General features: G+C 45.3%; 1 protein-coding gene across 13 annotated transcripts in view; it reads right to left on the bottom strand.

Moving 5' to 3' along the window:
* Positions 1 to 24050, bottom strand: part of MYO9A (myosin IXA) — a 183517-nt gene that overhangs the window by 70943 nt on the left and 88524 nt on the right. For all 13 annotated transcript variants that reach the window (XM_074549652.1, XM_074549660.1, XM_074549656.1 and 10 more), the window contains one exon: positions 3343 to 3459. In XM_074549652.1, the coding sequence (XP_074405753.1) occupies positions 3343 to 3459 (117 nt within the window). The remainder of the gene's footprint in view (positions 1 to 3342; positions 3460 to 24050) is intronic.

Here is a 24050-nt window from a genome sequence, read left to right as displayed (position 1 = left end):
AGTCAGAGCAAATCCAGCCCATGGCAGCTCTGCCATTACCATAAACCAGGAGGTATCAAATAACACATTCACAACTCGGGTCAGAAATAATATGCTAGAAATCCTGTCACCAAGCAAGATAAGCCAAATCCCACTGTGTTTTCCCAAAATATTTCACTGCACATTTAACTAAATTTGGATATCAAAGGTCTTATTTACATCTTCCAAATATTTGCTGGACAATATGGAAGAACAACGGCCGAGTGTTTATTTTTCTTTGCCCAGCTTCATCTTTTGATCTTCTCCTTACTGCTGATATCAAATAAACACATATTGGGATCTGAAAATGATCTCTGTTCTCATTGTCCCACTAAAATCAAATCTACACTGATGAAGAGAGAAACTTCTGTATTAATTTTTCTCCTCAACTTCTCCCACACACACTCTAAATTGAGATGGTTTTGAGTCTTGTTTTACCTCTGCATAATGTGATTATTATAAAAGAAAGCTCTGTGCCCCAAATCCATCATCTGACACTTTCTGAACCTTCCAAACCTGCGGGATTCTTTCAAAATGCATCTTAAAAGTCAGAGGAGTATCAGTGTCAAGCATGGGCTGGGATTAATCTGAGACTTTTACTGCAGGGTGAGTCACATATTATTCACCCACTGCACACCCAGGGGTTTCTGAGGAGCAAGGCTGTATTTTGCTCTCATAAATCAGAGATTTGATGTGTTTCAGAGACTTTTTTGGCTGGCAGCAAGGAGATGCCACCCACGTGCCAAGGTCTTGCCTTGCGACAAGGAGGGTACTCCCAGGGTTTGGAGATGCCAATGCTCCCAGCCCACCTCCCAGTCACCCAACTGGTGCTGCCCAACCTCAAAACAACACATGGGTGTTGTAATCTTCGCTGCAGCATTGTTCTCGCCTCTCTGCTGGGGCTCTTCTCCATTCTCTGCCACACACTCCTTCCTTTCTTCTCAGGGGCTCCTCCTGGGCTCTCAACCCACCCCTATTTATCTCAGTTACCTTCACGAGCTACAGCTGCTGCCCAACTAAGGACCCTGCAGCTGCAGCTCGTTCGGAGCAACTGGGACCCACACAGGTCTTACAATACAACATATATTCAGGCCCCCACACATGGGAAGCTAAGGACAACCTGCATCCTCATCTGGGGCTTCTCCAAGAACGAGCTGACAAGGAATTCAGGAGGATTGGGAAGCGGGAGGAAAAGCCAGATCAGTTGTTGGCTCCTTTTCTCCATGGTGGTGATTCTTGGCTGGTGCCTCAGTGGCAGCTGCAGAGCCCAGATGCCCTCAGACCCTTGTTGGCAGCAGAGTTATTCCTCGAGGGCACAGGAGCAGCCATTCCCAGCCCTGCCCAGTCCAGGGAGACATTTCTCCTTTCTCTATGCTGGAACTACCCATGTTGGGGGCTAAAACTAGGGCTGAGGAGGTGACGTTGGTAGAACCACTCAAGGGAAAATTGGCTGTCAATGTTTAACAGAGCTGCTCTGAAATGCACATAAATCTCTTCTTCGCTGTCTCCACCCCTAAAATGGGGAGGATTTGTGCATTTTCATGATTTCTAGGGGATTTGTGGGACTCAATCCAATTCATAGAGGACTCTGAAGATAAACTGAACTACACTTGTGCCTGGAGCAGCAGATATTTCCTGGTATTTTGTGCGCTGCCTTTCTGCTTCAGGAACTCTGGCCCAAGCTGTGCCCAGGATTGCCTCCCTGGAGCTGGGTATGAGCACACTGTGCAGCTCCAGGTCCTGGGCATTGGCCAGCGTGGGTGCATCTGCTCTGGCACAGGGGCAGCACCACTCCCAGCTCCTGCTGCCTGACCTGGATATTATTACCATTAGGATTTTGGGGTGAAAAAAAGGGTCAGAAACCTGTGAATTGTGAATTCATGAGATGACACACAGAGGTGGGCAAGGGGGAAGATGGTCACGCTCCATGGGAGTCTTGGCTGGAGAAAGCAGAGGGTTAATGTGCAGCAGCAATGTTGGAGACAAGCAGGAATTTGGGCTGTTCTGGCTCTTACCTGCTGAGATTTGAGGTTGGGATCAAAAGTTTAATTGCCCATAAACAGCTACTGTGGTGCCTCACTTTCACAGCCATGCTGACTAAGCACACAGGAGTGTCCTAGACTGATTTGTATTTAAATATTACAGAACGGATAATAATTTTAAAGAATCATTGGGTCATAAATAAAAAATAATTAGCATTTGAGATGCATTTCCTTGTCAAAACAAATCCACTTTTCTGCTTCACCAAATATATAAACAGTGTGGTTTGTTTTTTCCTGACAGCCCAGACAAAACTTTTGATTACTTGGAAAAAAATCAGGAAAGAACACAACATTTCTGGTAAAATATTAAACAGAGGGAGAGGCAGCATGTGCAGTCAGAAGGCTCGCTGGATGTTATCACTGTAACAACCCTCCTTTGTCAGGAAAACACATAACCAGATTTCATAGGCATGTTTTTATTTCCAGCCCACAATTACGCTCCACAACCCTTTTTTGGAATTAAATAAAGGAGTGATTACACTGAGAATCTCTGCAACTTCAGTCCTATGGCACAATCCAAATGTCAGTGCTCAGCAAAAATCCTCCTTTTGGCAGCTGAGCCTTCAGTTTGTATGCACAACCCCCCAAAAAGCCCCACATGCTGCTGGACCAGACCATGTCCCAGATTCCCAAGGCAAGGGGAGCTGGAGAGCTGGCAGTGCCTGTGTGCAGGGACACAGATTTTGGGGTCAGTACTCCCCAGCCACGAGGATGTGGATGAGTACACGAGAGGGTTATGGAGGATGTGCTGGGTCACAGCATGCAGGCCCTGCCATTGCAGGAAACTTCATGCCACTCTTTCCATTAATTCTTTGGGAAGGTGGTACAGCATCCCATCAGCTCCATGGCTTCTTTTCTTTAAATTCATTTTTCTACTCTACTACCTCAGTACCTACAAACACCCACCTCCTTCATAATCTCATCAGGGAGCAACTTCACCAAAATGCAGCAGCAAGAATTCCCTTTTTCCCCTCTGAATTATACATGGCCCTTTAGTTTTACACATAAGGAGGAAAATATTTGCCATTGCTCCTGGAGTGGGTGGGGGAACTGGCTTTTGTGGCTACAACAAAATCTCCTCTCTGGTTGCTTTGAGCTGACAGTACTTGAGGTGCTTCATCCTTCTCAGCTCAGCAAGCACCACTTAGAATAATGATGCACTCAGCTATGATCCGAGGAAAAATTAACTTCATGTTAAGCAACACGCCTGGGTAATGTTTTATCACTCAGTTATCTATTTTAAAACCCAAGAGAGGATCCACAGGAGCTGCTGAGGTGTTACCTTGGTGCTTTCCTCCATGTCCTTGGAGTTGAGGAGGGCGTGGTTGATCCTGAACACGATCCAGTCAAACAGGGCGCTGTACAACGACTTGGCCATGGAATTCCGCACGGTCACGGCCTGGAGCAGAAAAGAAAAAAGGTGATTGGGAATGATTCCTGCTCTGCACTAAAATGGCTTTTGCTTCTCAAGCTCCCACATCCAATGTTCATATTTCTCCCTTGCCAAAATTTTGTCTGCTATTTTAATTTATGCCATGTATGTCAATGGTCCTAACAGCACTGGGAATTGGGTGTAATCCCCGGGCTGTGGATGTGCCCCTGACCTTGGCTTGGTTTCTTTCATGCATTTGAGTGGATGATACACAAGATCCCACCACAAATCCCATCACTGGCAAAAGGAAAAAAATAAATACACACATCAAATATGAATATAATAAATTCACCAAGATCCTTGAAAAGTTTCCTGGGGGAGAAGGAAAGAGAAGGGTGGATTTTGCACAGGAGTGACAGCAAGAGATGTGAAAGCACAGGCCAGGACAGGCAGTGCCTGGCACCAGCACAAGGGCAACAAAAAGGGAGGTTAAAAACCCCTCTGGTAAATCTGAGGGTTCCTGAAAACTTGAAGTTTTCCAGGTACCACCAGTGGGAGCTACAAATCATGGCAGGCAGGTTCAGCACTCCTCCAGCAGCTCTCCCAGTGAGAGGAATGACAGAGCTGGGAAAGGGTCATCCCCACCATGGCCAGGATCAAAGAGATTCTGCTTGATGGGATGAAAGCTGAGATCAAAGGAAGATCCCTGGGCTTTTGGACAGGCACCTACATAGAGATCCAGAAAGCAGGAATTTCTATTTAAAGGTTATCTTTGTTCTTGCTGCTTGAGATTCTTCCTTGGTTTCAATTATCACCACGAGTAGAGCTTTGGTACATATTAACCACCCAAAAACTTATGGCACCAGCCACGACTGCTACACTCTGGTTCGTTTTAGCCACTGCAGAAGAATAAAAAAGGAACCAGGAGATTCCCATGTAATTATTTCAATTAAACCCTGAACTGTAACAAATCAGTGGCTTGTCACACATTGCCTTGAAATCCTTCTCACCAACGCTCCCTTCGAGGAACATCATCTGAGTGGCCTCATGTCACTGACCCCAAGGGAAGGATTAAAGCTCATGTAGCATCATTTATCTTCAATCAGCTCACTCCCACCTCTTTTCCCCTTGATTTTCAGAGACAGCAGCATTTAGTGTGACCACGAGCCATTCTGCCAATGTTTTGCTATTAAGCACACGGTCTCGCTTCCTCTCTGTTCAGCTGGAATAGGAGAAGGGATTAACACAGGCCACGCCAGGAGAGATTTGGGTTGGATATGAGGAAAAATTTATTCATGGAAAGGGCTGTCAGGCATTGGAACAGCTGCCCATGGCAGGGGTGGAGTCCCCATTCCTGGAGGGATTTAATGGATGTGTGGATGTGGGGGCCATGGGTTAGCGGTGGCCTTAGCCCTGCTGGGGGATGGTTGGGCTGGAGGAGCTCAGAGGGCTTTTCCCACCTCAACAATTCCATGGTTCTGTGGCTGAGGATGCTCACAGCCTCTCTACGCTGCTAACCATAAAGTGGTGGCAATAAAAAGTGACATCACAAGGTAACTACAAAATATGGACATAATTAGCAAGGAATTCCTCACCCAAAAAACAACTGAAAACAAGCATGTGATGTAAATAGGTGAGCAGCAGGACTGAGAGGATTTTGGTGCAGCTCAGACCAATACAGCAATTTTAAAGAGTGAGCTCTTGAAATGCTGGAGTTCTCCAACAAGGGCTGGAAAGCAGCCTGCATTTCAAACACAAAGAGCTCCAGTTCTCACTAACTGCTTTTTCTTTTCTTTACTGATGAAAAAGGTTTGGGGTGGGTTTTTTGGCTGTTTTTATTAAAAACAACATGGGTTGTTTGGGTGGGGGAAGTTGCTATCTATTTTTTATTTTAATTTACTCAAATGTGACAGAATATCTCAGCAATTAATAGAAAATTCAAGGCTCCATCTACACGTTTTTCATTGAGCTGGAAGACAATCAGTGCCACAGAAAAATCAGTCTCTGGGGAAAGACCTAAGGCCAAGATCCAGGAATGCCTCTCACTGCCCTAATGCTTTGTCCTGGCATAAACCAGCCCAATTAATTGCTCTAACATGCAATTAAAAACAAACTCCATCTCTATTTAAAGCCAAAAAGAACACAGTTGTTTCTCCTACAGCATCATATATGGGTTTATGTCACAATACTTCCCATTACCTTTTATTAGAGGCTACAGGGATGTGCAGGACTTCACCAACAGGTGAATGTTTGATTGGTTTCGTGTGAATTGTTTTTGATTTAATCACCAATCATGGTCAGGCTGTGCTGGGACTCTGGAAGCAGTCACAAATTTTCATCATTATCTTTTAACCTTCTGTCTGTATCCTTTCTGTATTCTTTAGTATAATTTAGTTTAGTATTCTTGAATATATTCTAGTATCATAAAATAATAAATGAGCCTTCTAAGAACATGGAGTCAGAGTCATCATTTCCTTCCTGCACAAATACAAATACACCAAAGTGTTCCCACAAATCCAACACCAAGGTGTTCAACAGCCACTTTTAGAAGCAATGGTCTAATCCTAAGAGCTGGTGGGAAACTCCTGGCAAAGCAACACATTGAGAATACAGAGTGGATGGAGCACACTGCCTTCATCCATTTAAAAAATACCTGCACTGAAATGAACCTATTTTAAATGACTCAGGGTTTAGGGGGGGCTTTCTTTATTTGAATTTTTTATTTCATTTCAGTAAAATATTTACTTTATCAATAGATCTTCACTGATGTCACATTCTAAATATAGCCCCTCACTATCCTAAACAGATTCCAAAACTACCCCATCTGGAGACCATCAGGGAATATTATTTCTTTTCAAACTCAGGAGCTGCAGCAGAGCATTTAAAATAAGATTTTACGCTTTATTTAATGAGAAATCATTTATTTCTGTATTACCCTACATATCTTAAATTAATTCTAGTCTCTGAATTGTATCCCATACATCACATAGAGTTTGTCTTCAGGTCAACACCTGCAGCTTCTGGTCTCTTCCACAAGTCTCCTTTTGGGACATTTAGGCAGATCTGGAACATGGTGATGCTCATCAAACCATTTTTATTTCCCTCACAAAGCAAAACAAAAATAGCTGCTGCAATGCCAAAATAAATCTCTGGGGATCAAAGGGAGCAGGATATGTTGCACCCACACAAAAATATTGCTGATTCCAAACTGAGACAGATCAAACGTGCTTTGACTCAGAAGATCAGGAAATAAGCCACAGACAAGGTTTTAATCAATACTTTCCTGCTTATCAAGCTAGAAAGGATCTATATATTATTTATTACATGCCAGAAACTCCACTTGTTGGGTTGCCCAACTTTTGTTAAGATCCTGATAAAACATTTGAGTTCTTTGAGAGATTTCATTGCCAAATTAACTGTACTGAAAGTTGTCATGATCAGCATCGGATTCAGGCCACCTTAAAAACAGATAAACTTCTGGAAACATCTTCTGTTAAAAGGAACAAGGGGATGACAGGCTTAAGAATTAAAATCTGCTTTTGAAGTGCTTTGGAACAAGGACTTACAGTTCCAGCAGCAGCAGCCTGTGTTTTAGAGGCTTGAAAAGATGTAATCTCAGGAACCCAAATTTGCTCAAATTAAAAGTCTCTGTAAAACACATTTGTACACACACAGGAGATTCTTAAGAACTGAGATTACAAAGTCACTAAATATATTTAAGCAAATCTGCTGCCATCCCACAGCACCCCCTGCTCCAGGCAGGATCCCTCACTCCTGCCCTTCTGCACTCAGCTGAGGGCTGAAATTTCAAGCTGGAATTATTCAAAATATTTGGTGGCACCCAGAAAATCCAGGGAAAGCCAGTGGGTTAAAAATCCCCACCAAACTTATACATTGGAAACTACAAAAAAGACATTGTGGGCTGGAGGCAGAGATGGAAACAGAGCTGGGGAAGGGTCTGGAGCACCAGGAGCAGCTGGGGGGGCTCAGCCTGGAGAAAAGTGGGTTCAGGAGGGACCTTGTGGCTCTGATTCCAGGGAATGAGGGGCAGGACAAGAAGGAATGGCCTCAGTCTGTGTCAGGGGAGGCTCAGGTTGGTGGAAAGGTCGGTCAGGCACTGGCACAGGATGCTCAGGGAAATGGTGCAGACTCCATCCCTGCAGGGATTGAAAAGCTGTGTGGATTACAGCGCTCGGGGACACGGGTCAGTGACAGAGCAGGGTATTCCGAGATGCTCAGCTCACCTTTTACAGACATTTTCACATGATTTTGCTGGAAGTTCCCCCCATGATCCTTATTAGATTCAGTGTTTTTACTGCTGACTGACCTAACACACGAGCAAGAGCAGCGACAGCTCAATCTGAACAACAAAACCTCAAATATTTTACATTTTTCAGACTAAGGGGAATAAACAAAGCCCAGAGAACAGAGGGTGGGTGGAAACAAGTGCTGAAGGACTTTGAAAGGCAAAGAGCAAAAACTGGAGCAAAAACTGCAGCAACATCCCTGCATGTGCCAGGAGCAGAAAGCAAAGAGATCCCACTGAGTTGGACCTGATGGTCCTTGTGGGCCCCTTTCAACTCAGGGTCTTCTCTGAGGACAAAGCCATCAGGATGCTGCTGGAAGCTCTGTGGTTTAGCCACCCCCTTCCACAGCCAAGAGGAACATTTTCTGGAGTGTGGGCCCCAGATCCAGAGTGGGACTGAAATATAAGAGACAGACCCTCTTCTCAACGACTCCATCAAAGCAACCCAACCATGGAGAGTATCTGCAACAGAAAGTGACCTCTGGTGTTCAGCTTTAAGCATTTTTGACCCAAACAAATCCATGGATGAAGGGCTTTTGTAATTAATAAATACTTCCTCTAACATTGTGTTTCAAAAGAGCCAGACTAAAATGAAGAACTGCTTCTGTTCAGGGCATTGCTTGACACAAATCAGAAAATTAGAAGGCCAAACCAAAGCAAAGCTCATCACTTTTGCATCACTTAGGAAGAGCAGGGTATTGGTGCACTAAGCCATTCTGAGTAAGAATCATTCCAAAGTGGTATTTCTGAGACAGTCTCTAAAGACTTCAAACATCTCAGCTCATTGAGAGGTTTGTTCATCTTCCCTCATAACTGATGTGCAGGACAGCACAGACTGATCCAGGACAGAGGAGAAAGGTGGTGGAAGGATAATTGGGTTTGGGCAGCTCTTATGATCATCAAACACAACTTAATATTATATCTGCACAGCCATGTAGATATCTGACTTTGCCTAGGAGGGTTTCTGAGCCTCACTCCATCCCTGAAACTCCCAGAGTGCAGCCAGCACCACATGCTGCTCTCAATAAATGCAAGATAAAAAATCCCAAACCCATTTTTCATAGAAAAGATGCCCTTTTACACACACACACATTGCACATCACCATCTGTTTTGGGGCACTGCTATGAAAAATGCACCTCAGGAAAGTCACAGTGCTCAGACCCCAGTCCCTGAGCACAGCCTCAGTTAATGAGAAGTGGATTTAAATACAACTGGAAAGTGAGTGCAAGCACCAAAACCACTTAGAGCCCTAATGAGGATTAAACACCCGTGGAGTTTATCAACTGTGACAACACTTATCCCATCTCTCAGCATTATGCAAATCTAGGCAGCATCCATAAAGATGTGCTGACAGACTCAGCTGGTCAACACAACATTATTGCACCTTCAACAATCCTGATCAACATAACATTGTTAAATCCCAATTTTTCACAGGGGACATCACAGACGTGGGGCAAGGTCAGTGCACCCTCTCCAGACTTTCTACAAGCTATGAGATCTTGAGAAGTTGGTATTTAAATGCCATTTTTCAAGCACTGCTCTGGAAAATTCCTTTAATCTAGAAGAAAAGACTTATTAGAAAGCAGCCTGACGTGTTAGCCTCAAAGACAACTTAGTGCTTTGCTGTACAGATCACAAGATTTGTTCCATAGTTGGACATGGTCCTTTTTAGCTCCAGTTTTCCAGCATTTTCCCAGGAGGCTGTGTGTGTGCATCCCATTATGGACAATGCTGCCATTATCTGTTCACACTGGATAAACACATTGCCAGCACCAGCATTACCCACCAGTGCAGAACCCATCCCCAAAAATATGGCTTTACAAGCAACACTCCTTGTAATTTTCCCCAAAAGTTCAAATAGCTCCAAAATTTAATTTGTTAAAATAGGAATGATGTTGGTAGAGCCACAGGAGCAACCTATGGATTAATTTTCTCCTGTGACCCCCCAACTCTTCCGGACCATGTGCAGCTGTTTCCTGCCCTCCACGAGGAAAACAAGCAGCACATTCCCCTTTCTGCCTCTCATCAACAAATACTGAACAATTACAGTAATTCCAAGGTGACAAGAAATGTTTCTTTCCAGGTGTGAAGTTTGCAGGATTTGGTGTAAGACATAAAGAACAGGTGTTTAATTACTTAAGTTGAGCACCACAAAATACATTTTCTTTTGCTGGAGAGAAGAAACAGAGATTCCTCTTCTCTTCAGGAAATCAGATCTGAACACAGGAAGAGAGGAAATATCCCCTTTTCCCTTAGGGCCTTTGATGGGCTTCCTATAATTTCTATACAAGGATGAAAGGTGCTTCCAATGAAATGTTTGGGAAAAAAATAGAGCAGTAGAATTCTTCCTCTTCAGGAAATCCCTCAAAAAATCAAATCTGGAAATGTGGTTTTAGTGGCTCTGTGGGAGCTTCATTTGTTTGCTTTTATGTTAATAGGTGGAATAAGTTTTCAGCACATTCTCTGATTAATCAATTGTTGTTTCTGCTCATAGGATTTGGCATTAAATCTCAGAAACCTGTGGATATCTTACCACAGAAATTATTTAGTGAGCTATTATCTTAAACAGGATTAGATTTTCACTATTACTTGATGTCTGGTTTGAAATCCTTATCAGCTATTCCCATTTTTTCCCCATTTATTCTCTAAGGTGAAATCTGGATTCGGAATTACACTGGTACTTACTGTAACACAAATGTCTCACTCCAATATGGCTCAGAGGAAAAAAATTACATTTTACAATCTAGTGAATTTTACCCATGGTATTTACCTAGGCTTTTCAGATGAAAATCTCCCTCCTTCCATCACTTCTGTGGGTTTAAATGACATATTTAATTTACAAGTAGGGGAAAAAAAAATCAGGAAAAGAGTGTATGAGTTTTCTTATTTGCTTCCAAGTATTCAACAAAATCATGCTGCATGCAAGTAAATTATTAAAGAAATCAGTTTTATTAAAAAAATAAAAACTGTGCTTGCTTTTTTTAAAAAAAAAAATATATATATTGACAAGTGTTAATAATCCCACTGTGAAGAGGGATAGAATTTATCCAAGATTAGAAAAGCAAAAGCAGGAGGAATTCAAGATCTCCTAATGCACTTGATTTGGATCACCTGAAGAGATCTAATGACCAGGAACAGAAGCCAACCCTCCATTCTCAGTGAGCCTTGGGTGTGCAGACAATTGAAAACAGCCCATGTGGGCATCTCAGAGATGATCATCTACAGCAATCGCTAATTAAGAGATTAAAAAAGGCAAACTGAAAATACACTTTTATTTGAAAAGAGCTTAGGAGTGCCAGATGATACTTAACCCATAGTGCTCATGTCAGAGGAGACCACATGTACTAAAAAACTACAAAAATCCAGTTTTTATCTCTGACACTGAAAAAGCCCACATGGGAAGTGGCTGCAGCTTGGGTTTGTGGCTGAGGGAGGATTGCTGGCTTTGACACTCCTGTGCTGAGATGGAGTAGCAACAAAGGAAAGGGAGAGACGTAGCTGTGAGAGCTCAATCAGGGAAAGAGCAGAAAGGGAGGAGGGTGAGGAGGGTGGTGAGGAAGGAGAGCAGCACCACACACAGAACCTGCTGGAGCATCGGTGGCTCATCACCAAAACTGGGGGAACATTTCCGGGTTCGCAGGAAGCAGACAGAAATCTCTCAGCTGCTGGAATCAGACAAGGACTAAATCCCTCTCCTGGTCCAAATGCAGGTTTTTAGTACCTCATTTATAGAATCCCAGCATGGCCTTGGTTGTTAAAAACCTTAAGGATCCCTCAGTTCCACTCCCTGCCATGGGCAGGTGTTGTAGCTTATATCACAGTCAGATACACAGAGCATCATCACACAATATCAGGAAGCTTCAACCCATGCAGAGTAACACCAGATCTCATCAGAAGGCTTCAGGATCTGCCCATACAGAGAAACATCATGTCACACCAGAAAGCTGCAAGGATCTGCCTTTTGTTCTTTAGCCCAAACTTTTAGCCCCTGATGTTCATGCACTGCCCCTGTGTGCCCTCTGCTCCCTTTGGTGGTTGCTCAGTGTCCCTGGGCACTCTCTGGCTCATGGCTGGCAGTGCTGCTCACAGCTGTGCCCATCCCCAATCACCACACACTGTGTGCCTACAGGCAGGGACACCTCCTGCTAGGCCAGGCTGCTCCAGTGCCATCCAACCTGGCCTTGGGCACTGACAGGGATGCAGGGGCAGCCACAGCTGTGCCAGGGCCTCACTGCCCTCACAGCCAAGAATTTCTTCCCAATATCCCATCCATCCCTGCCCTCTGGCAGTGGGAGCCATTCCCTGTGTGCTGTCCCTCCATCCCTTGTCCCCAGTCCCTCTCCAGCTCTCCTGGAGCCCCTTCAGGCCCTGCAGGGGCTCTGAGGTTTCCCTGGAGCCTTCTCTTGCCCAGGTGAGCACCCCCAGCTCTCCCAGCCTGGCTCCAGCCCTCAGAGCATCTCTGTGGCCTCCTCTGGACTTGCTCCAGCAACTCCACATCCTTCTGATGTTGGGGACTCCAGAGCTGGAGGCAGCTCTGCAGGTAAGGGCAGAGTAGAGGGGAAGAATCCCCTCCCATGCCATGTGTCCCACTCCATCCATGGCCAGCAGGATGAACACACTAATCCAGTATGAGAACATTGTGATATTAAAATAAATTTAATTACTTTTTAGAAATAATTATTCTTTTTTAAAAAATTAATTACTAGTGGTCTATAATTTCCTAGAGCTGCAAGTAAGCAAGTAGCTCTTAAGGACTTCCTTGTCAACCTCATGATATGATGACATTGGAACATTGTCTCTCTGGGTAAACTTGTTGAATTGACTTGTCCCATCAGGATTTTTAGGAAGGGTGTTAGTATGGTTTGGGGAATCCCCTTAAAATGCCTCTGACTGATGCAGACTGGCAGGTTGGAGAAGGACCTTTGTCCAAGGAGGGTGATTGTGAAGGCACCAACTGGCCCAAGGTGAAAAGTACTGACAAACTGGTACAAGAGGAGGGAGAGCAGGAGCAGAATTAGAAAAAAGGTGTAACATAAAACTTGAAACTAATACCTAAACCCCCTCCTGAATGTGAGAACTTTTACACCTGATTCAGTGACAAAATCCTGAAGTGCCTTTGTGTTTCAGTTATGTTGGGGCACCACGCAGCATTGCACGGGAATGACATTACAGGCTATTTTTTCTCATTGGAAAATCCACCCCTAAGTTCTGGAAAACATCATTGACACTTGCATCCCTTGGATAAAATCCATTGGCAGGACAACCTGCTGCCTCCCAGCTCCAGGGTGATAGTGGAAGGTTTCTGCCAGGATGTGGCAGCCAGCCCAGAGGGCGGGAGCCAGAGATAGCACAAGGTTTCAGCGCTTTGTTGTTGTTTTTCAAAGTACTTCCTTTGCAGGTACATTTATAGAATTAAAGCATAAAAAATGAACCTTTACAGAATGCTCAAACTACTTTTAAGCCAGCTTTTCCTCTTTTTTTGTTGTAATCAAAAATTTTAAAAAGCATTTTTCACTCCTTTTCTTTCAATGATGCCTTTAAAGATATTTTTCCTCCTCCTTAATTATACATAAAAATCACTAAAAAACCTTTCTTGCAGGCTGAAGCCAGAGTGGTGCATTGATGATCTGAGTTCTCTTAGGGAAATGACCCAGGAGAATGACAGGGTTTTAATAAGATGTTCAGATAAAATATGAGTGTGGAAAATGACATCATACTTCCCCCGCCCAAGCATGACATAACACTCCTGCATGCCAAGTCAGGGATTAGGCTTGAGTCCGATATCCTGCAAGAGCACTTTCCTCTGGGTGTTAAGCCTCTGTTTGTAAAAAAACCTAATCCTGCTTGCCTCAGCCCATGCCCTGTGAGCCAAGGGGGAACCCCAAAGGCTGCCTGGTTCATCCCAGACACAGAACATGGATGGGGATGGAAACCAAATCTGTTGGGTCACAACAGGGAAGGGAGCAGAGCAGCAGGAAACCACAATTCTCCACACACACAGGGGTAACTCAGACTCACTCAAGTGGGTGAATGTAGTGGTAGATCAGTTCTGGGTTATGAAAAGCTCAATGTGAGCTATCTGTGTGCTCTGGGAGCCCCAAATTCTCCCATGCCCTGGGCAGCAGGAAAGGAGGATTCTGCCCCTCTGCCCTGCTCTCCTGAGACCTCACCTGCAGAGCAGCCTCAGCTCTGGGGCCAACATCAGGAGGATGTGGAGCTGCTGGAGAGAGCCCAGAGGAGGCCATGGAGATGTTCTGAGGGCTGGCAGAGCTGGGGGTGCTCACCTGGACAGGAGAAGGCTCCAGGGAAACCTCAGAGCCCCTGCAGGGCCTGAAGGGGCTCCAGGAGAGCTGGAGAGGGACTGGGGACAAGGGATGGAGGGAGAGCACACAGGGAATGGCTCCCACTGCCATGGGGCAGAGTTAGATGAGATATTGGGAAGGAATTTTTCCCTGTGAGGTTGGAGAGGCCCTGGCACAGTTGCACAGAGAAGCTCCAAGCCCCATTCTGGGAAGTGTTGAAGGCCAGGCTGGACAGGGCTGGGAGTAAGGTGGTGGAAGTTGTCTCTGCCCATAGCAGGAGGTGAAATCAGATGATCCTTAAGGTCCTTTAAACCCACACCACCCTGTGATTCTGTGATACTCAGACCATCTCACATACACTCCCACTGAAATGGTTTGTGTGCTTCTGTGAATTCCTGTGACTTCTGAGCAGCAAAGAAAGCATCAGAGTGCTCCTGCAACTGCCCTCTCCTTATTCATCCTTCCTGTCATTAGATGGATGCAAACACAGAAAATGATGTGGAAAACCTCAAATAAAAACAATAAGAAAATTTTTTTAGGCTGTGTTGAAGATCTAGCTATTGTGTCCCCACTGGTGGCAGGCAGGTTTGGGAAAGGACAGATGGGAGACCAACCACTCCCATTCCCATTCCCATTCCCATTCCCATCCCAGGCCAGAGCCTGCCTGTTTATTTCTAGAGTTGATTTCAAGTCTTGTCTCTGATATTGTCACTTTGCAGCTGATGACTGGAACACGTTGTGGTTATGCTTTTCACAAACAGCCCCCAAAGCAGAGCCAGGAGCAAAGGAAACCAACACAAATCTTGTTGGAGATTTTCTCTGAGTGCCGACTGCGGAGCCAGGCAGTTACGAGCATCATCTTCCTAAAAAGATTTCACTCAGAGCCTTTGGATTTGGACACTGTGGTTAGAAAGTGTCATCTGTAACAAATCAAAATTGGAAAAAAAAGGAAAAAAACCTCACTCTCTCTTCATGAAATTAAACCCTTCCAGAAAACAAGGCTGCAGCTCTTGCTTCTCCTGTGGAGAAGATGATGAAAGGAGACATGTGGAACATCCCTTAGGGACAGATGCTCACACAGAGCTACAGGAGAACAGAGCCACCAGGCAGCCAAGTTTCAAAGTTCCACTGATGACTAAATGTGTTTTCCTCCACCTTGGTGCATCCAGAGTCTGCTCTGCCAATGGCACAAACTGAGCTCCCATTCCACCCATGTTTTCACAGCAAAACCAGTACAAAAACCAATTAATAAATTACTTTGTGTCACAGGAAAAAGCTGTGTGACCTGATGTGAGGAGGACACAGGGAAATTTGCTCAGCACTTTCAGGCACAAAGTACTGGGATCCTCACCAAGGAGTCCAATCAATCACCAAAACCAGCCCTCAAGCCTTTAAAAGCCAAATCCTGCCTTTAGATTGGTCCTTCCCAAGCAGAAGTGTAGACAAACTCGTTCTGCCAATGCACCATCATCATCATTCCGGGTTATTTTTACCATTTTTTGGGCAAGGTTTCCCAAAGAGAAGTTGTTTCTCATCACACCTCAGCTGTTACCCCTGTAGAGGCAAAGTTTGTGCAACAGACCCTACCCAGCCACAGAACTTCCACACCTCCTCCTCCCTCACCCACTGACCAACAGCCCTGGGCTGAGGAAAAACATCAACCTGAATTTATTCAGATTGGGATTACACATGAAAACCCCACATTCCAAGCAAATGTACCAAAACTACATCCCTTGTGGAAAGAGATGGCTAACTAACCCAGGAATGGCTTGTCTGCATTCCTTGAAAACTTTTCACATGATTTTAGTAGAAATTTAAGTAGCTAAAGGAACTCTATGACAATAAAGCATCTTTTGAGTAATCAGACTTAATTAAAAGAATCCTTTAAAGAGCTGAGAATGGATTTGCTTTGAAAGGGCAGCTGGAGGGGGATATAAGCAGAGCAATCTATGGAAAGTCAGCTTTTCCCTTCCTGAAGTCCTGATCTTGGACTTTGTTCAGGAATTTTGGAATCCCAATGTCTTCCTTGCTTTCCCAGACATCAGTGCCAAATAAATAGCAGGAACACAGTTAGCACACAGGAATTTCCATGGTGGCACGGAGCAGCAGAGTGACTGCAGCAGCGTTTGCACATGAGGATGTGCATTTCCCAGGGAAAAGTGAGGAACCTCATCCCACAAACAGGTTTCTTTTGAAGTTCCACCCTCCCAGGTTGCCCTCATGTCCCGAAGCACAGACACTTGCTTGGCTCTTAAAAGCTTTGTGGGGTTTCAATTTTATTCCATTAATATTTTTTCCTGTGAATTCTGAATCCACTCATCAACACAGCAGCTCTTCAAAGGGCTCCTGCTGAGCTCCTCACGTTAATAACCCGTGGTGACAATGAGTCTCCTCAGCTAATGGGTTTGGGATAAGTAGGTGCTTCCAGCAGTTCTGCTCCTTTCTGTTCCATTAAGTGTCCCTGTCCTCGCACCTCAGGACTGAGAATTTTCATTTCTTCATGCTGTTAATTATTTTGTCTCCTTCCCACTTTCTCTCCTTGAATATTTTCAGGCTTGTGATTAATTGCAAATTGCAACTATGATCTTTTCCTTTGTTGTTTTTTGGGGTTTTTTAATATCTTAGGTAATGTTCTGCCATTTGGGCCTGGAACTCAATTTCTTCTCCCTTTTAATGGGCTGAAAAAGGCATCAGCCAGTCCCAGTACAAGGATATAGAGAATGAAACATCACTCAGTTCCTTGCTGTAATTAAATACTTTTTGGACTCATTACACTTCACTCCACAAGGCTTCTCTACCTTGTGTCTCTGCCAATTAAGTGCTATGGGGCTGAAAATTAAGTGTTTGTGCTGAAAATGAGATGCTCTCCCTGATTTAAAGTCCCTAACACAGCAGAGTTTATCATCCCAAAAAACCATCCTGTGATGGTCATTCCAAGTGTTTTGTATTCCTCGGCAAAAACTCATTCCCAGGCAAGAAGGGCCAGGTAAAATGACACTTGGTGATGTGAAAAAATAAAATCTCATGGTTTTGTGGCACCAGAAGAGAAAGATGTGTCTGGCCCACCGCTCCTGGGTAAAGGTTCTCTCCTGTCTCCTTCTCCCAAAGGACACAAATCCAGCTCTCCTCCCACTCCAAGCAGTCTCTCTGGCTCTGCTGAGCCAGCACAGACCCAGAGACAATGAACATGAGAGGATGAAAGGACAATGAAAGCAAAGCTGTGGAGCCCTCAGCAAATGTTTCCACAACACCTGGACCTTCCTCTCCTGCTTTGCTGTCACCAAAACACAAGGTTCAGCGCTTGTCACCCCCTGTCTAATCCTACACATCTCAGATTGTCAAGAGCCTGAATATTTTGGTTTGTAAATCTCACCAAAACTGCATCACTGCTTTTCCAACTAATCATGAGCTGATTTCACATGCACTTACAGCTGCACCTATTTGTGCAGAATAAAAAGCATCTCACAGATTTAATTGTAATTTGGGTGCTCTGGACACAGTCAAAGAATAGTTCCATGGTGACCTTCCATGGCCATGTAACAACAGCATGGAGCACCTGGCCATTTGAACAATTACATGATCATGGAATGCCAGACAGGTTTGGATTGGAAGGGACCTTCAAGGTCATCCAGTTCCACCCCACCTTCCACTATCCCAGCTTGTTCCAAGCACTGTCCAACCTCACCTTGGGCATTGCCAGGGATCCAGGGGCACCCACAGCTGTCCTGGGCAACCTCTGCCAGGGCTTCCCCACCCTCACAACCAAGAATTCCTTCCCAATATCCCATCAAACCCTGCTCTATAGCAGTGAGAAGCTGTTTCCCCTTGTGCTGTCCCTCCATGCCTTGTCCCCAGTCCCTCTCCAGCTCTCCTGGAGCCCCTTCAGGCCCTGCAGGGGCTCTGAGCTCTCCCTGGAGCCTTCTCCTGTCCAGGTGAGCACCCCCAGCTCTGCCAGCCTTGCTCCAGCCCTTGCAGCTTCTCCATGCCCCCCCCTAGACTCTCTCCAGCATCTCCACATCCTTCTGATGCTGGGGACCCCAGGGCTGAGGCAGCTCAGAGGAAGAATCCCCCCTGTCCCTGCTGCCCAGGTTCTGGGGGAGTTTGGGGCTGCAGGCCCAACATCTGCTCCCCAAGAGCTGCTTGCCCTGCCTTGCTGGAGGCACAACTCAGCCCCTTTCAGCTCCTCTGAGTTTTCACACACCCATCTTCCACTTACAATTCTGAACACACATCCAGTTAAACACAGGGCATGCTTACAGTGACATGCATCACAACAAACAACCAGCCCCCAACAGCTCTCCAGAACTAAAGGAAGGCAAGAATCAGGTCAGTTGTTGACCAAGAAGTTGTCTCACATCTTTTATTTCCCTTCTGTTGCACAATTTCACATCAGATTTCTCTCAAAAGTGTGAATTAATGTTTTCTAACCCTTAGGGTAAAATGTTCTTGATCACAAATGGCTTAAAAGTACAAAGATCTGTTAAAATAATGTCTATTAGCAAAGTCACTTGCTTAAGAAATACCAACTGTACTGGGTAAATGAAGCTAATGAATTGAAAACATCATGGAAATTTTTTTTTTCTGGAGGAATGTAAAACAGGGCTTGCTAACAGATGTATTTACTTTGATAATGAGTTTTGTCTCATTGGATGAAAAACAGGGAAAAAATGCAGAGGCTGGTGAAAAACAGACAAGCAAGTGCTGGACACCAGCCTGATAAACACAACAGGTGGGATGGAAACCAGGCAGGGATGCTTGTGGAGCTCAGGATTGTCTCCAGCAGATGGAAAGGGATGGAACTACCAACCCAGATGGATTTCAGAGAGTTAACTGAGTGCATGAGTCAAGGCATGTTCTAATGGCCTTGGAGACCTGCAGTGAGCAGAGACAGAAAAAACCTGAATTCCTTGGATTATTTAGGTAGAACAGGAAGACAGATGTGGCCCAGGAGAGCAGTTCCTTGCATGGATTAAGATGATACTCAGATTACAAACAGGATCAAGAGAAATATTTTTAACAACCCCCAAGTTCTCCACAAAGATGTGACTGAAGTGCTCTGCTCCCACATGTCTCATACCAAATATCAGTCAAATCACTTGATATTTAGTGCATTTTTTTTCTTTTGAATACCTGAACTGTGGCTTGTGAAACTTTCCTACCTCAGTATAACTACAAAAATACACATAATAATATATGAAAAAAGAGCCCAGAGTATGGGATTGAGGGGCACTTTGAGAGGGACAACAGCAACAACTCCCAGCATGTTACTTTGCTGCCATTAAAATCCCATTTTTCCCTTTTTCAGCCTTATCAAGGAGAAGATGGCTGGGGCTACAGAGATGCCCAATGCTCAAGACAGATCTGAATCAAAATAGTCCAAGCACCACTGCTACCACTGATGGCTCTACTGCACCCATGACCTTTTCCAAGGTTCCTCCCCATTGCTCAATGATAAGTGGAATTTTCCAGCTCACTGTTACCACACGCTGCACTGTGATTTCTCTGCAAACCCATGAAGTGCTGCTGGCTCCATTAATGCACCATCTCACTTCTGATAAAGTCCTTGGCAGCTGTTTTGGACAAGAGCCCAAGACCTCAGCACACAAGTGCAGCCTTTCATGTCTGTGCAAGTGCAGCCTTTTCCCTAAGTTTATCTATGGCCTAAAGCTTCTAAACCTTTACACTCTCCCAAACTGTGCAGTTGTTTTAAACACTGCATTAAAACACCATCAGTGCTCTAAAAGGGAAAATGGATGGTTCCAGGAGGCAGCTCCGTGGCAGATGAGCCACTGTGGCTCAGGAGATAAGAGGCAGCTGCCAGAGATGGATGTAAAGCATTATTTGTGATTGTGGTGGTGTTGATTGCCAGAGGTGCAGCCAGAGAGGATGGCAGCTCCCCTGCAGGGTCCCAGATCAAGCACAGTGCCACAGCCATGAGAGGCCAAACAAAATAGTCTTGATTTTTCCCTGCAAAACCAGATCTCCCCTTGACTGCCCTCTCCTTAATTTCAGAAAGAGCTGTAGCTCCAGACATGGGGGTGTACTTGAATGTTAATAGCATGGTCAGACACAACCTCTAAACAATAAACCATGAGTTACTGAACGATGAGAAAAGCACATTGTGCTTTGTGGGGTCCTGAAAAACCACATGCTCATCCCATAAACCTGTAACACCCTAAGGATGGGCACTGGGACACCTAGAATCCCACCCTGGTGTTTGGCTCACAAATATTTATTTGCTCACAACTATTTATTTGCTCCTACCTATGGCCTTGCTCGTGCAGGTGCTGTTGCCACACACCTTGAACACTCCTGGGTAAAATAAAGTAAAATGGAATCTTCTCTCTGCTGGGAAGAACTTGCTCAGCTGAAGACAATGGGACCAGCAACTGCTGGCACACAGGAGACCCTGATTTTAATTGCTGGAATCCCACCTCCTCACTGGACTTCAGTGTTACATTTAACCCCATACCTGATCTAGATCAAAGATTCCCAGACTGTTTGAGTTGGGAGGGATTTTAAAGCCCATCCCATTCCACCCCCTGCCATGGGCAGCGACACCTCCCACTAGGTGAGGTTGGACCAAGCACTTCCAGTCTGGCCTTGGACCCTTCCAGGAATGGGGCAGCTGTGCCAGGGCCTCACCACCCTCACAGCCAGGAATTCCTTCCCAGTATCCCATCCATCCCTGCCCTCTAAGTGTGAAGCCATTTCCCCTTGCCCTGTTACTCCAGGCCCTTGTAAAAACTCACTCTGCAGCCTTCCCCTTCAGGTACTAGAATCCAGTCCTTGGATCCTCCAAAATCATCCAGTGGAATAATAAAATGTGGGCAAGAATCAAAAAGTCTTGAATTTATTAAATAAAACACAGAGTTGACAAAATCAATATTTCTGCCTAACTTTAAAATGGCACATTATTCCTGAGGGAAAAGCCCAACTCAACTCCTGGGGCAAAGCCATCAAGAAGAAGTCCTAAGAGAGGAAGCACAATATGAATAAACAGAAGTTTATTTACTGGTGGTTCCCAGTTGCAGCTTCTCCTTCAGCACTGCAGGCTTCCAACTGCTGGGAGAAAAGAAGGTTTCAGGGAGAGCTCAGAGCCCTTTCCAGGGCCTGAAGGGGCTCCAGGAGAGCTGGAGAGGGACTGGGGACAAGGCATGGAGGGACAGCACACAGGGAATGGCTGCCACTGCCAGAGGGCAGGGATGGATGGGATATTGGGAAGGAATTGATCCCTGTGAGGGTGGGCAGGCCCTGGCACAGGTTGGTCAGACAAACTGTGGCTGTCCCATCCCTGGAAGTGTTCAAGGCCAGGCTGGACAGTGCTTGGAGCAAGCTGGGATGGTGGAAGGGATCCCTGCCCATGGCAGGGAGTGGAATGAGATGAGCTTTAAGGTCCCTCCTAACTCAAACCCATCTGTGATTCTATGATGTCCATCCACAAGTTGTCCTCATTTTGCAGTACCTTCTACCCAAACCAGGCCAGAATAAAAGATGTGGTTTTACCCAAATTACTGCAGAGATGAACAGAACCAGGAGCAGTCAGTCTGGTATCAATTCATAACTGGAAGAGAATGTTTCAAGCAAGCTGCCAAGTGTCCAAACCACTGTTTCTAAAAAAAAAAAAAAAAAAGCCCCAAACCACAGGACTGTGTTTGCAATCAGCACACAAGAAGGCAGGAGCGTGCAGCCAGCCAGGAATGTGACATCACTGCAAATCCAACTAAGTCAGCTTCTCCATGTGCTCTGGGGCTGCAGCTCAGGGAAGGGGAAGAGAAAAGGCTTAGCTTGGAAAATAAAACTCCAGTCTCAGCTCTGAAGCCTCCAAAATACCAAAGGGAAGGATCCCTTCAGGCCAACTCTGCCCATTCAAGACTATTAAAGGGGTGACAGCTGTCACAGCAGGACCCAAAGGGCACAAATCTCTCAGGAGCCAGGCTGGGATCATGGAATGATCACACTCACTTTCCATGAAAAGCATTTCTGCACAGAGTTGTCATCTCCACATGCCCTAGCATTGATGAAAGGGATGGGCAAATGTTGGCCCCTGTGCTGAGCACAGAGAGTGAAACATTCCAGAATGGAGCAGATGCACATGGGAACCTCATCAAAGCTCAAAACCCATCCCAAACCTAAATCTCAAACTTTTTGCGTGGAATCCCAGTCACTTTGGGCTGGAAGGGACTTTAAACTGGTCTCAATCCATCCCATACCATGGGCAGACCCCATCCAACCTGGCCTTGGACACTTCCAGGGATGTAGCATCTACCACCTCTCCTGCAGCCTGAAGAATGGTAGATCCCACCTGCTCTTCCTGATGGTGTAAAGAAGCAAGGACATGCCAAAATGACATGATGCAATCCTTTCTGTGAGAACCTGTGGAGCAGAGTCTTCTCCAGACAAACCCCACTGAAAGTTTCAGTGTACCAAGCTATGAAAAAACCCACAGGCATCTGAAGATTAAAATAGCTGCTGTATCCATCAGGAAAGGCAGCTGCCCATGAGCTACAGAGGTCGTGGTGGGAGACCCATGTCTGCAAATCCTCAAACCCTCAATGGCTCCATCCCTTGGAGCCAGCTATAATGCTCCTTTGTTAAATACACAGGAATAACCAGCCCGTTGATTCCCAAGAGCCCAGTGAGTCATGAGTGGGGATTATCAGACATCAGCAGCCTTTGTGAAGTCCCAAATGTCAAATGAATCCCATTCTTCCCTCCTGATTCAGACAGATCTGAATTTAAGTCACTCCTCCTACTCCCTGAGCCAGAGAATGACCAGGAGAAGGCCTCTTACCACGGGGAGGTTCAAGTTGGAGCATCTCAAATTCTGCTCTGTGAGCAGTAAACCTCCTCTCAGAGAGAGGTCACTGCTGGATAAAATTTGGAGGTCAGGATGCTGATGATGTAAGGAGGTAAACAAAAAGCACAGGAGGTGCTCATCTTAACCCAATTCACAGCTTCTCCCAAAATGATTTTGTCATGGAGATCACATCAACCATTCCCAAAGCAGCCTGGCTCCTTCGTCTCCCCCCACAGCCCCCACACCCTGATCTTTCCTTTCTTCTACTGATATTGGTGATAAACCTTTCTGAGGGGACACCTGGGATTTGGGAGCAGCCATATCACCAAAAACATTTGGGAAAGCACTGGAGAAACTCATGCTGAGCCACTCTAGTTCTAAAGAGGTGTGTTCCAACTCAGCAGAAGGCAGGACTGCTCCCAGCTGTGTCAATGCACTGCAGATGCTGGGCAGCAGGACAAGGGGGGGATTTTTGCTCTCTGCCAGGCTGGATGGGGCTTGGAGCAACCTGGGATAGTGGGAGGTGTCCCTGCCCATGGCAGGAGCCTGGAACAAGATCATCTTTAGGGTCCCTTCCAACCCAGCCCACTCTACGATATTCTAAGGACCCTCCAGCTGAAGGGTAGTTAGAGCTCAGTTCTAAACTTTTCTAGCCATTTTTTAAATGTCTGTGCCCAAAATAAAGGAAAAAAGCAGAAACACCACATTGATTAAAAGTCCATCACAAAGACCCAGAGAGCTCTTGTGTGCCCTTTGTTAGGGCACACTTCACTTCTGCACAAAGGCAACACTTCATTTCTAAAGATTAAAGATCAGTAACAGTTACTCAACAGTTACTCCCACCCTCAAAGTGGGAGAAAATATTTTTTTTCTCTCTGGAAAAAGGAGTCAAACTATCTCCAGCAGACCCTCAGTGACAACATGATGTGTTTAGTTATTTGTGACACAACAGCTACTCAGGATGCTCTTCAAGGTGCTCTGAATTCTCACACAACCCTACAACGAGAGGGAATGGAGGGACCAAGTGTGGTGTGATGCTCAGTGATCCTAATCTAGGGGATACAAGTAGTTCAGCAGAACAGAATTTATGTATTTTGAAGAACATAAGAGGAGAAAATTGTTTCTCTTTACCAGCCACAGAACAGAATTCAGAATTCCTGAAAATCCCATGTAACTACACTGGAGTCTGAGAGAAGCTGATGGATTTGT

The sequence above is a fragment of the Zonotrichia albicollis genome, chromosome 11, assembly GCF_047830755.1.
Source record: "Zonotrichia albicollis isolate bZonAlb1 chromosome 11, bZonAlb1.hap1, whole genome shotgun sequence".
In the NCBI taxonomy this organism is placed as follows: Eukaryota; Metazoa; Chordata; class Aves; order Passeriformes; family Passerellidae; genus Zonotrichia; species Zonotrichia albicollis.
This window is presented reverse-complemented; position numbering and strand designations above follow the sequence as displayed.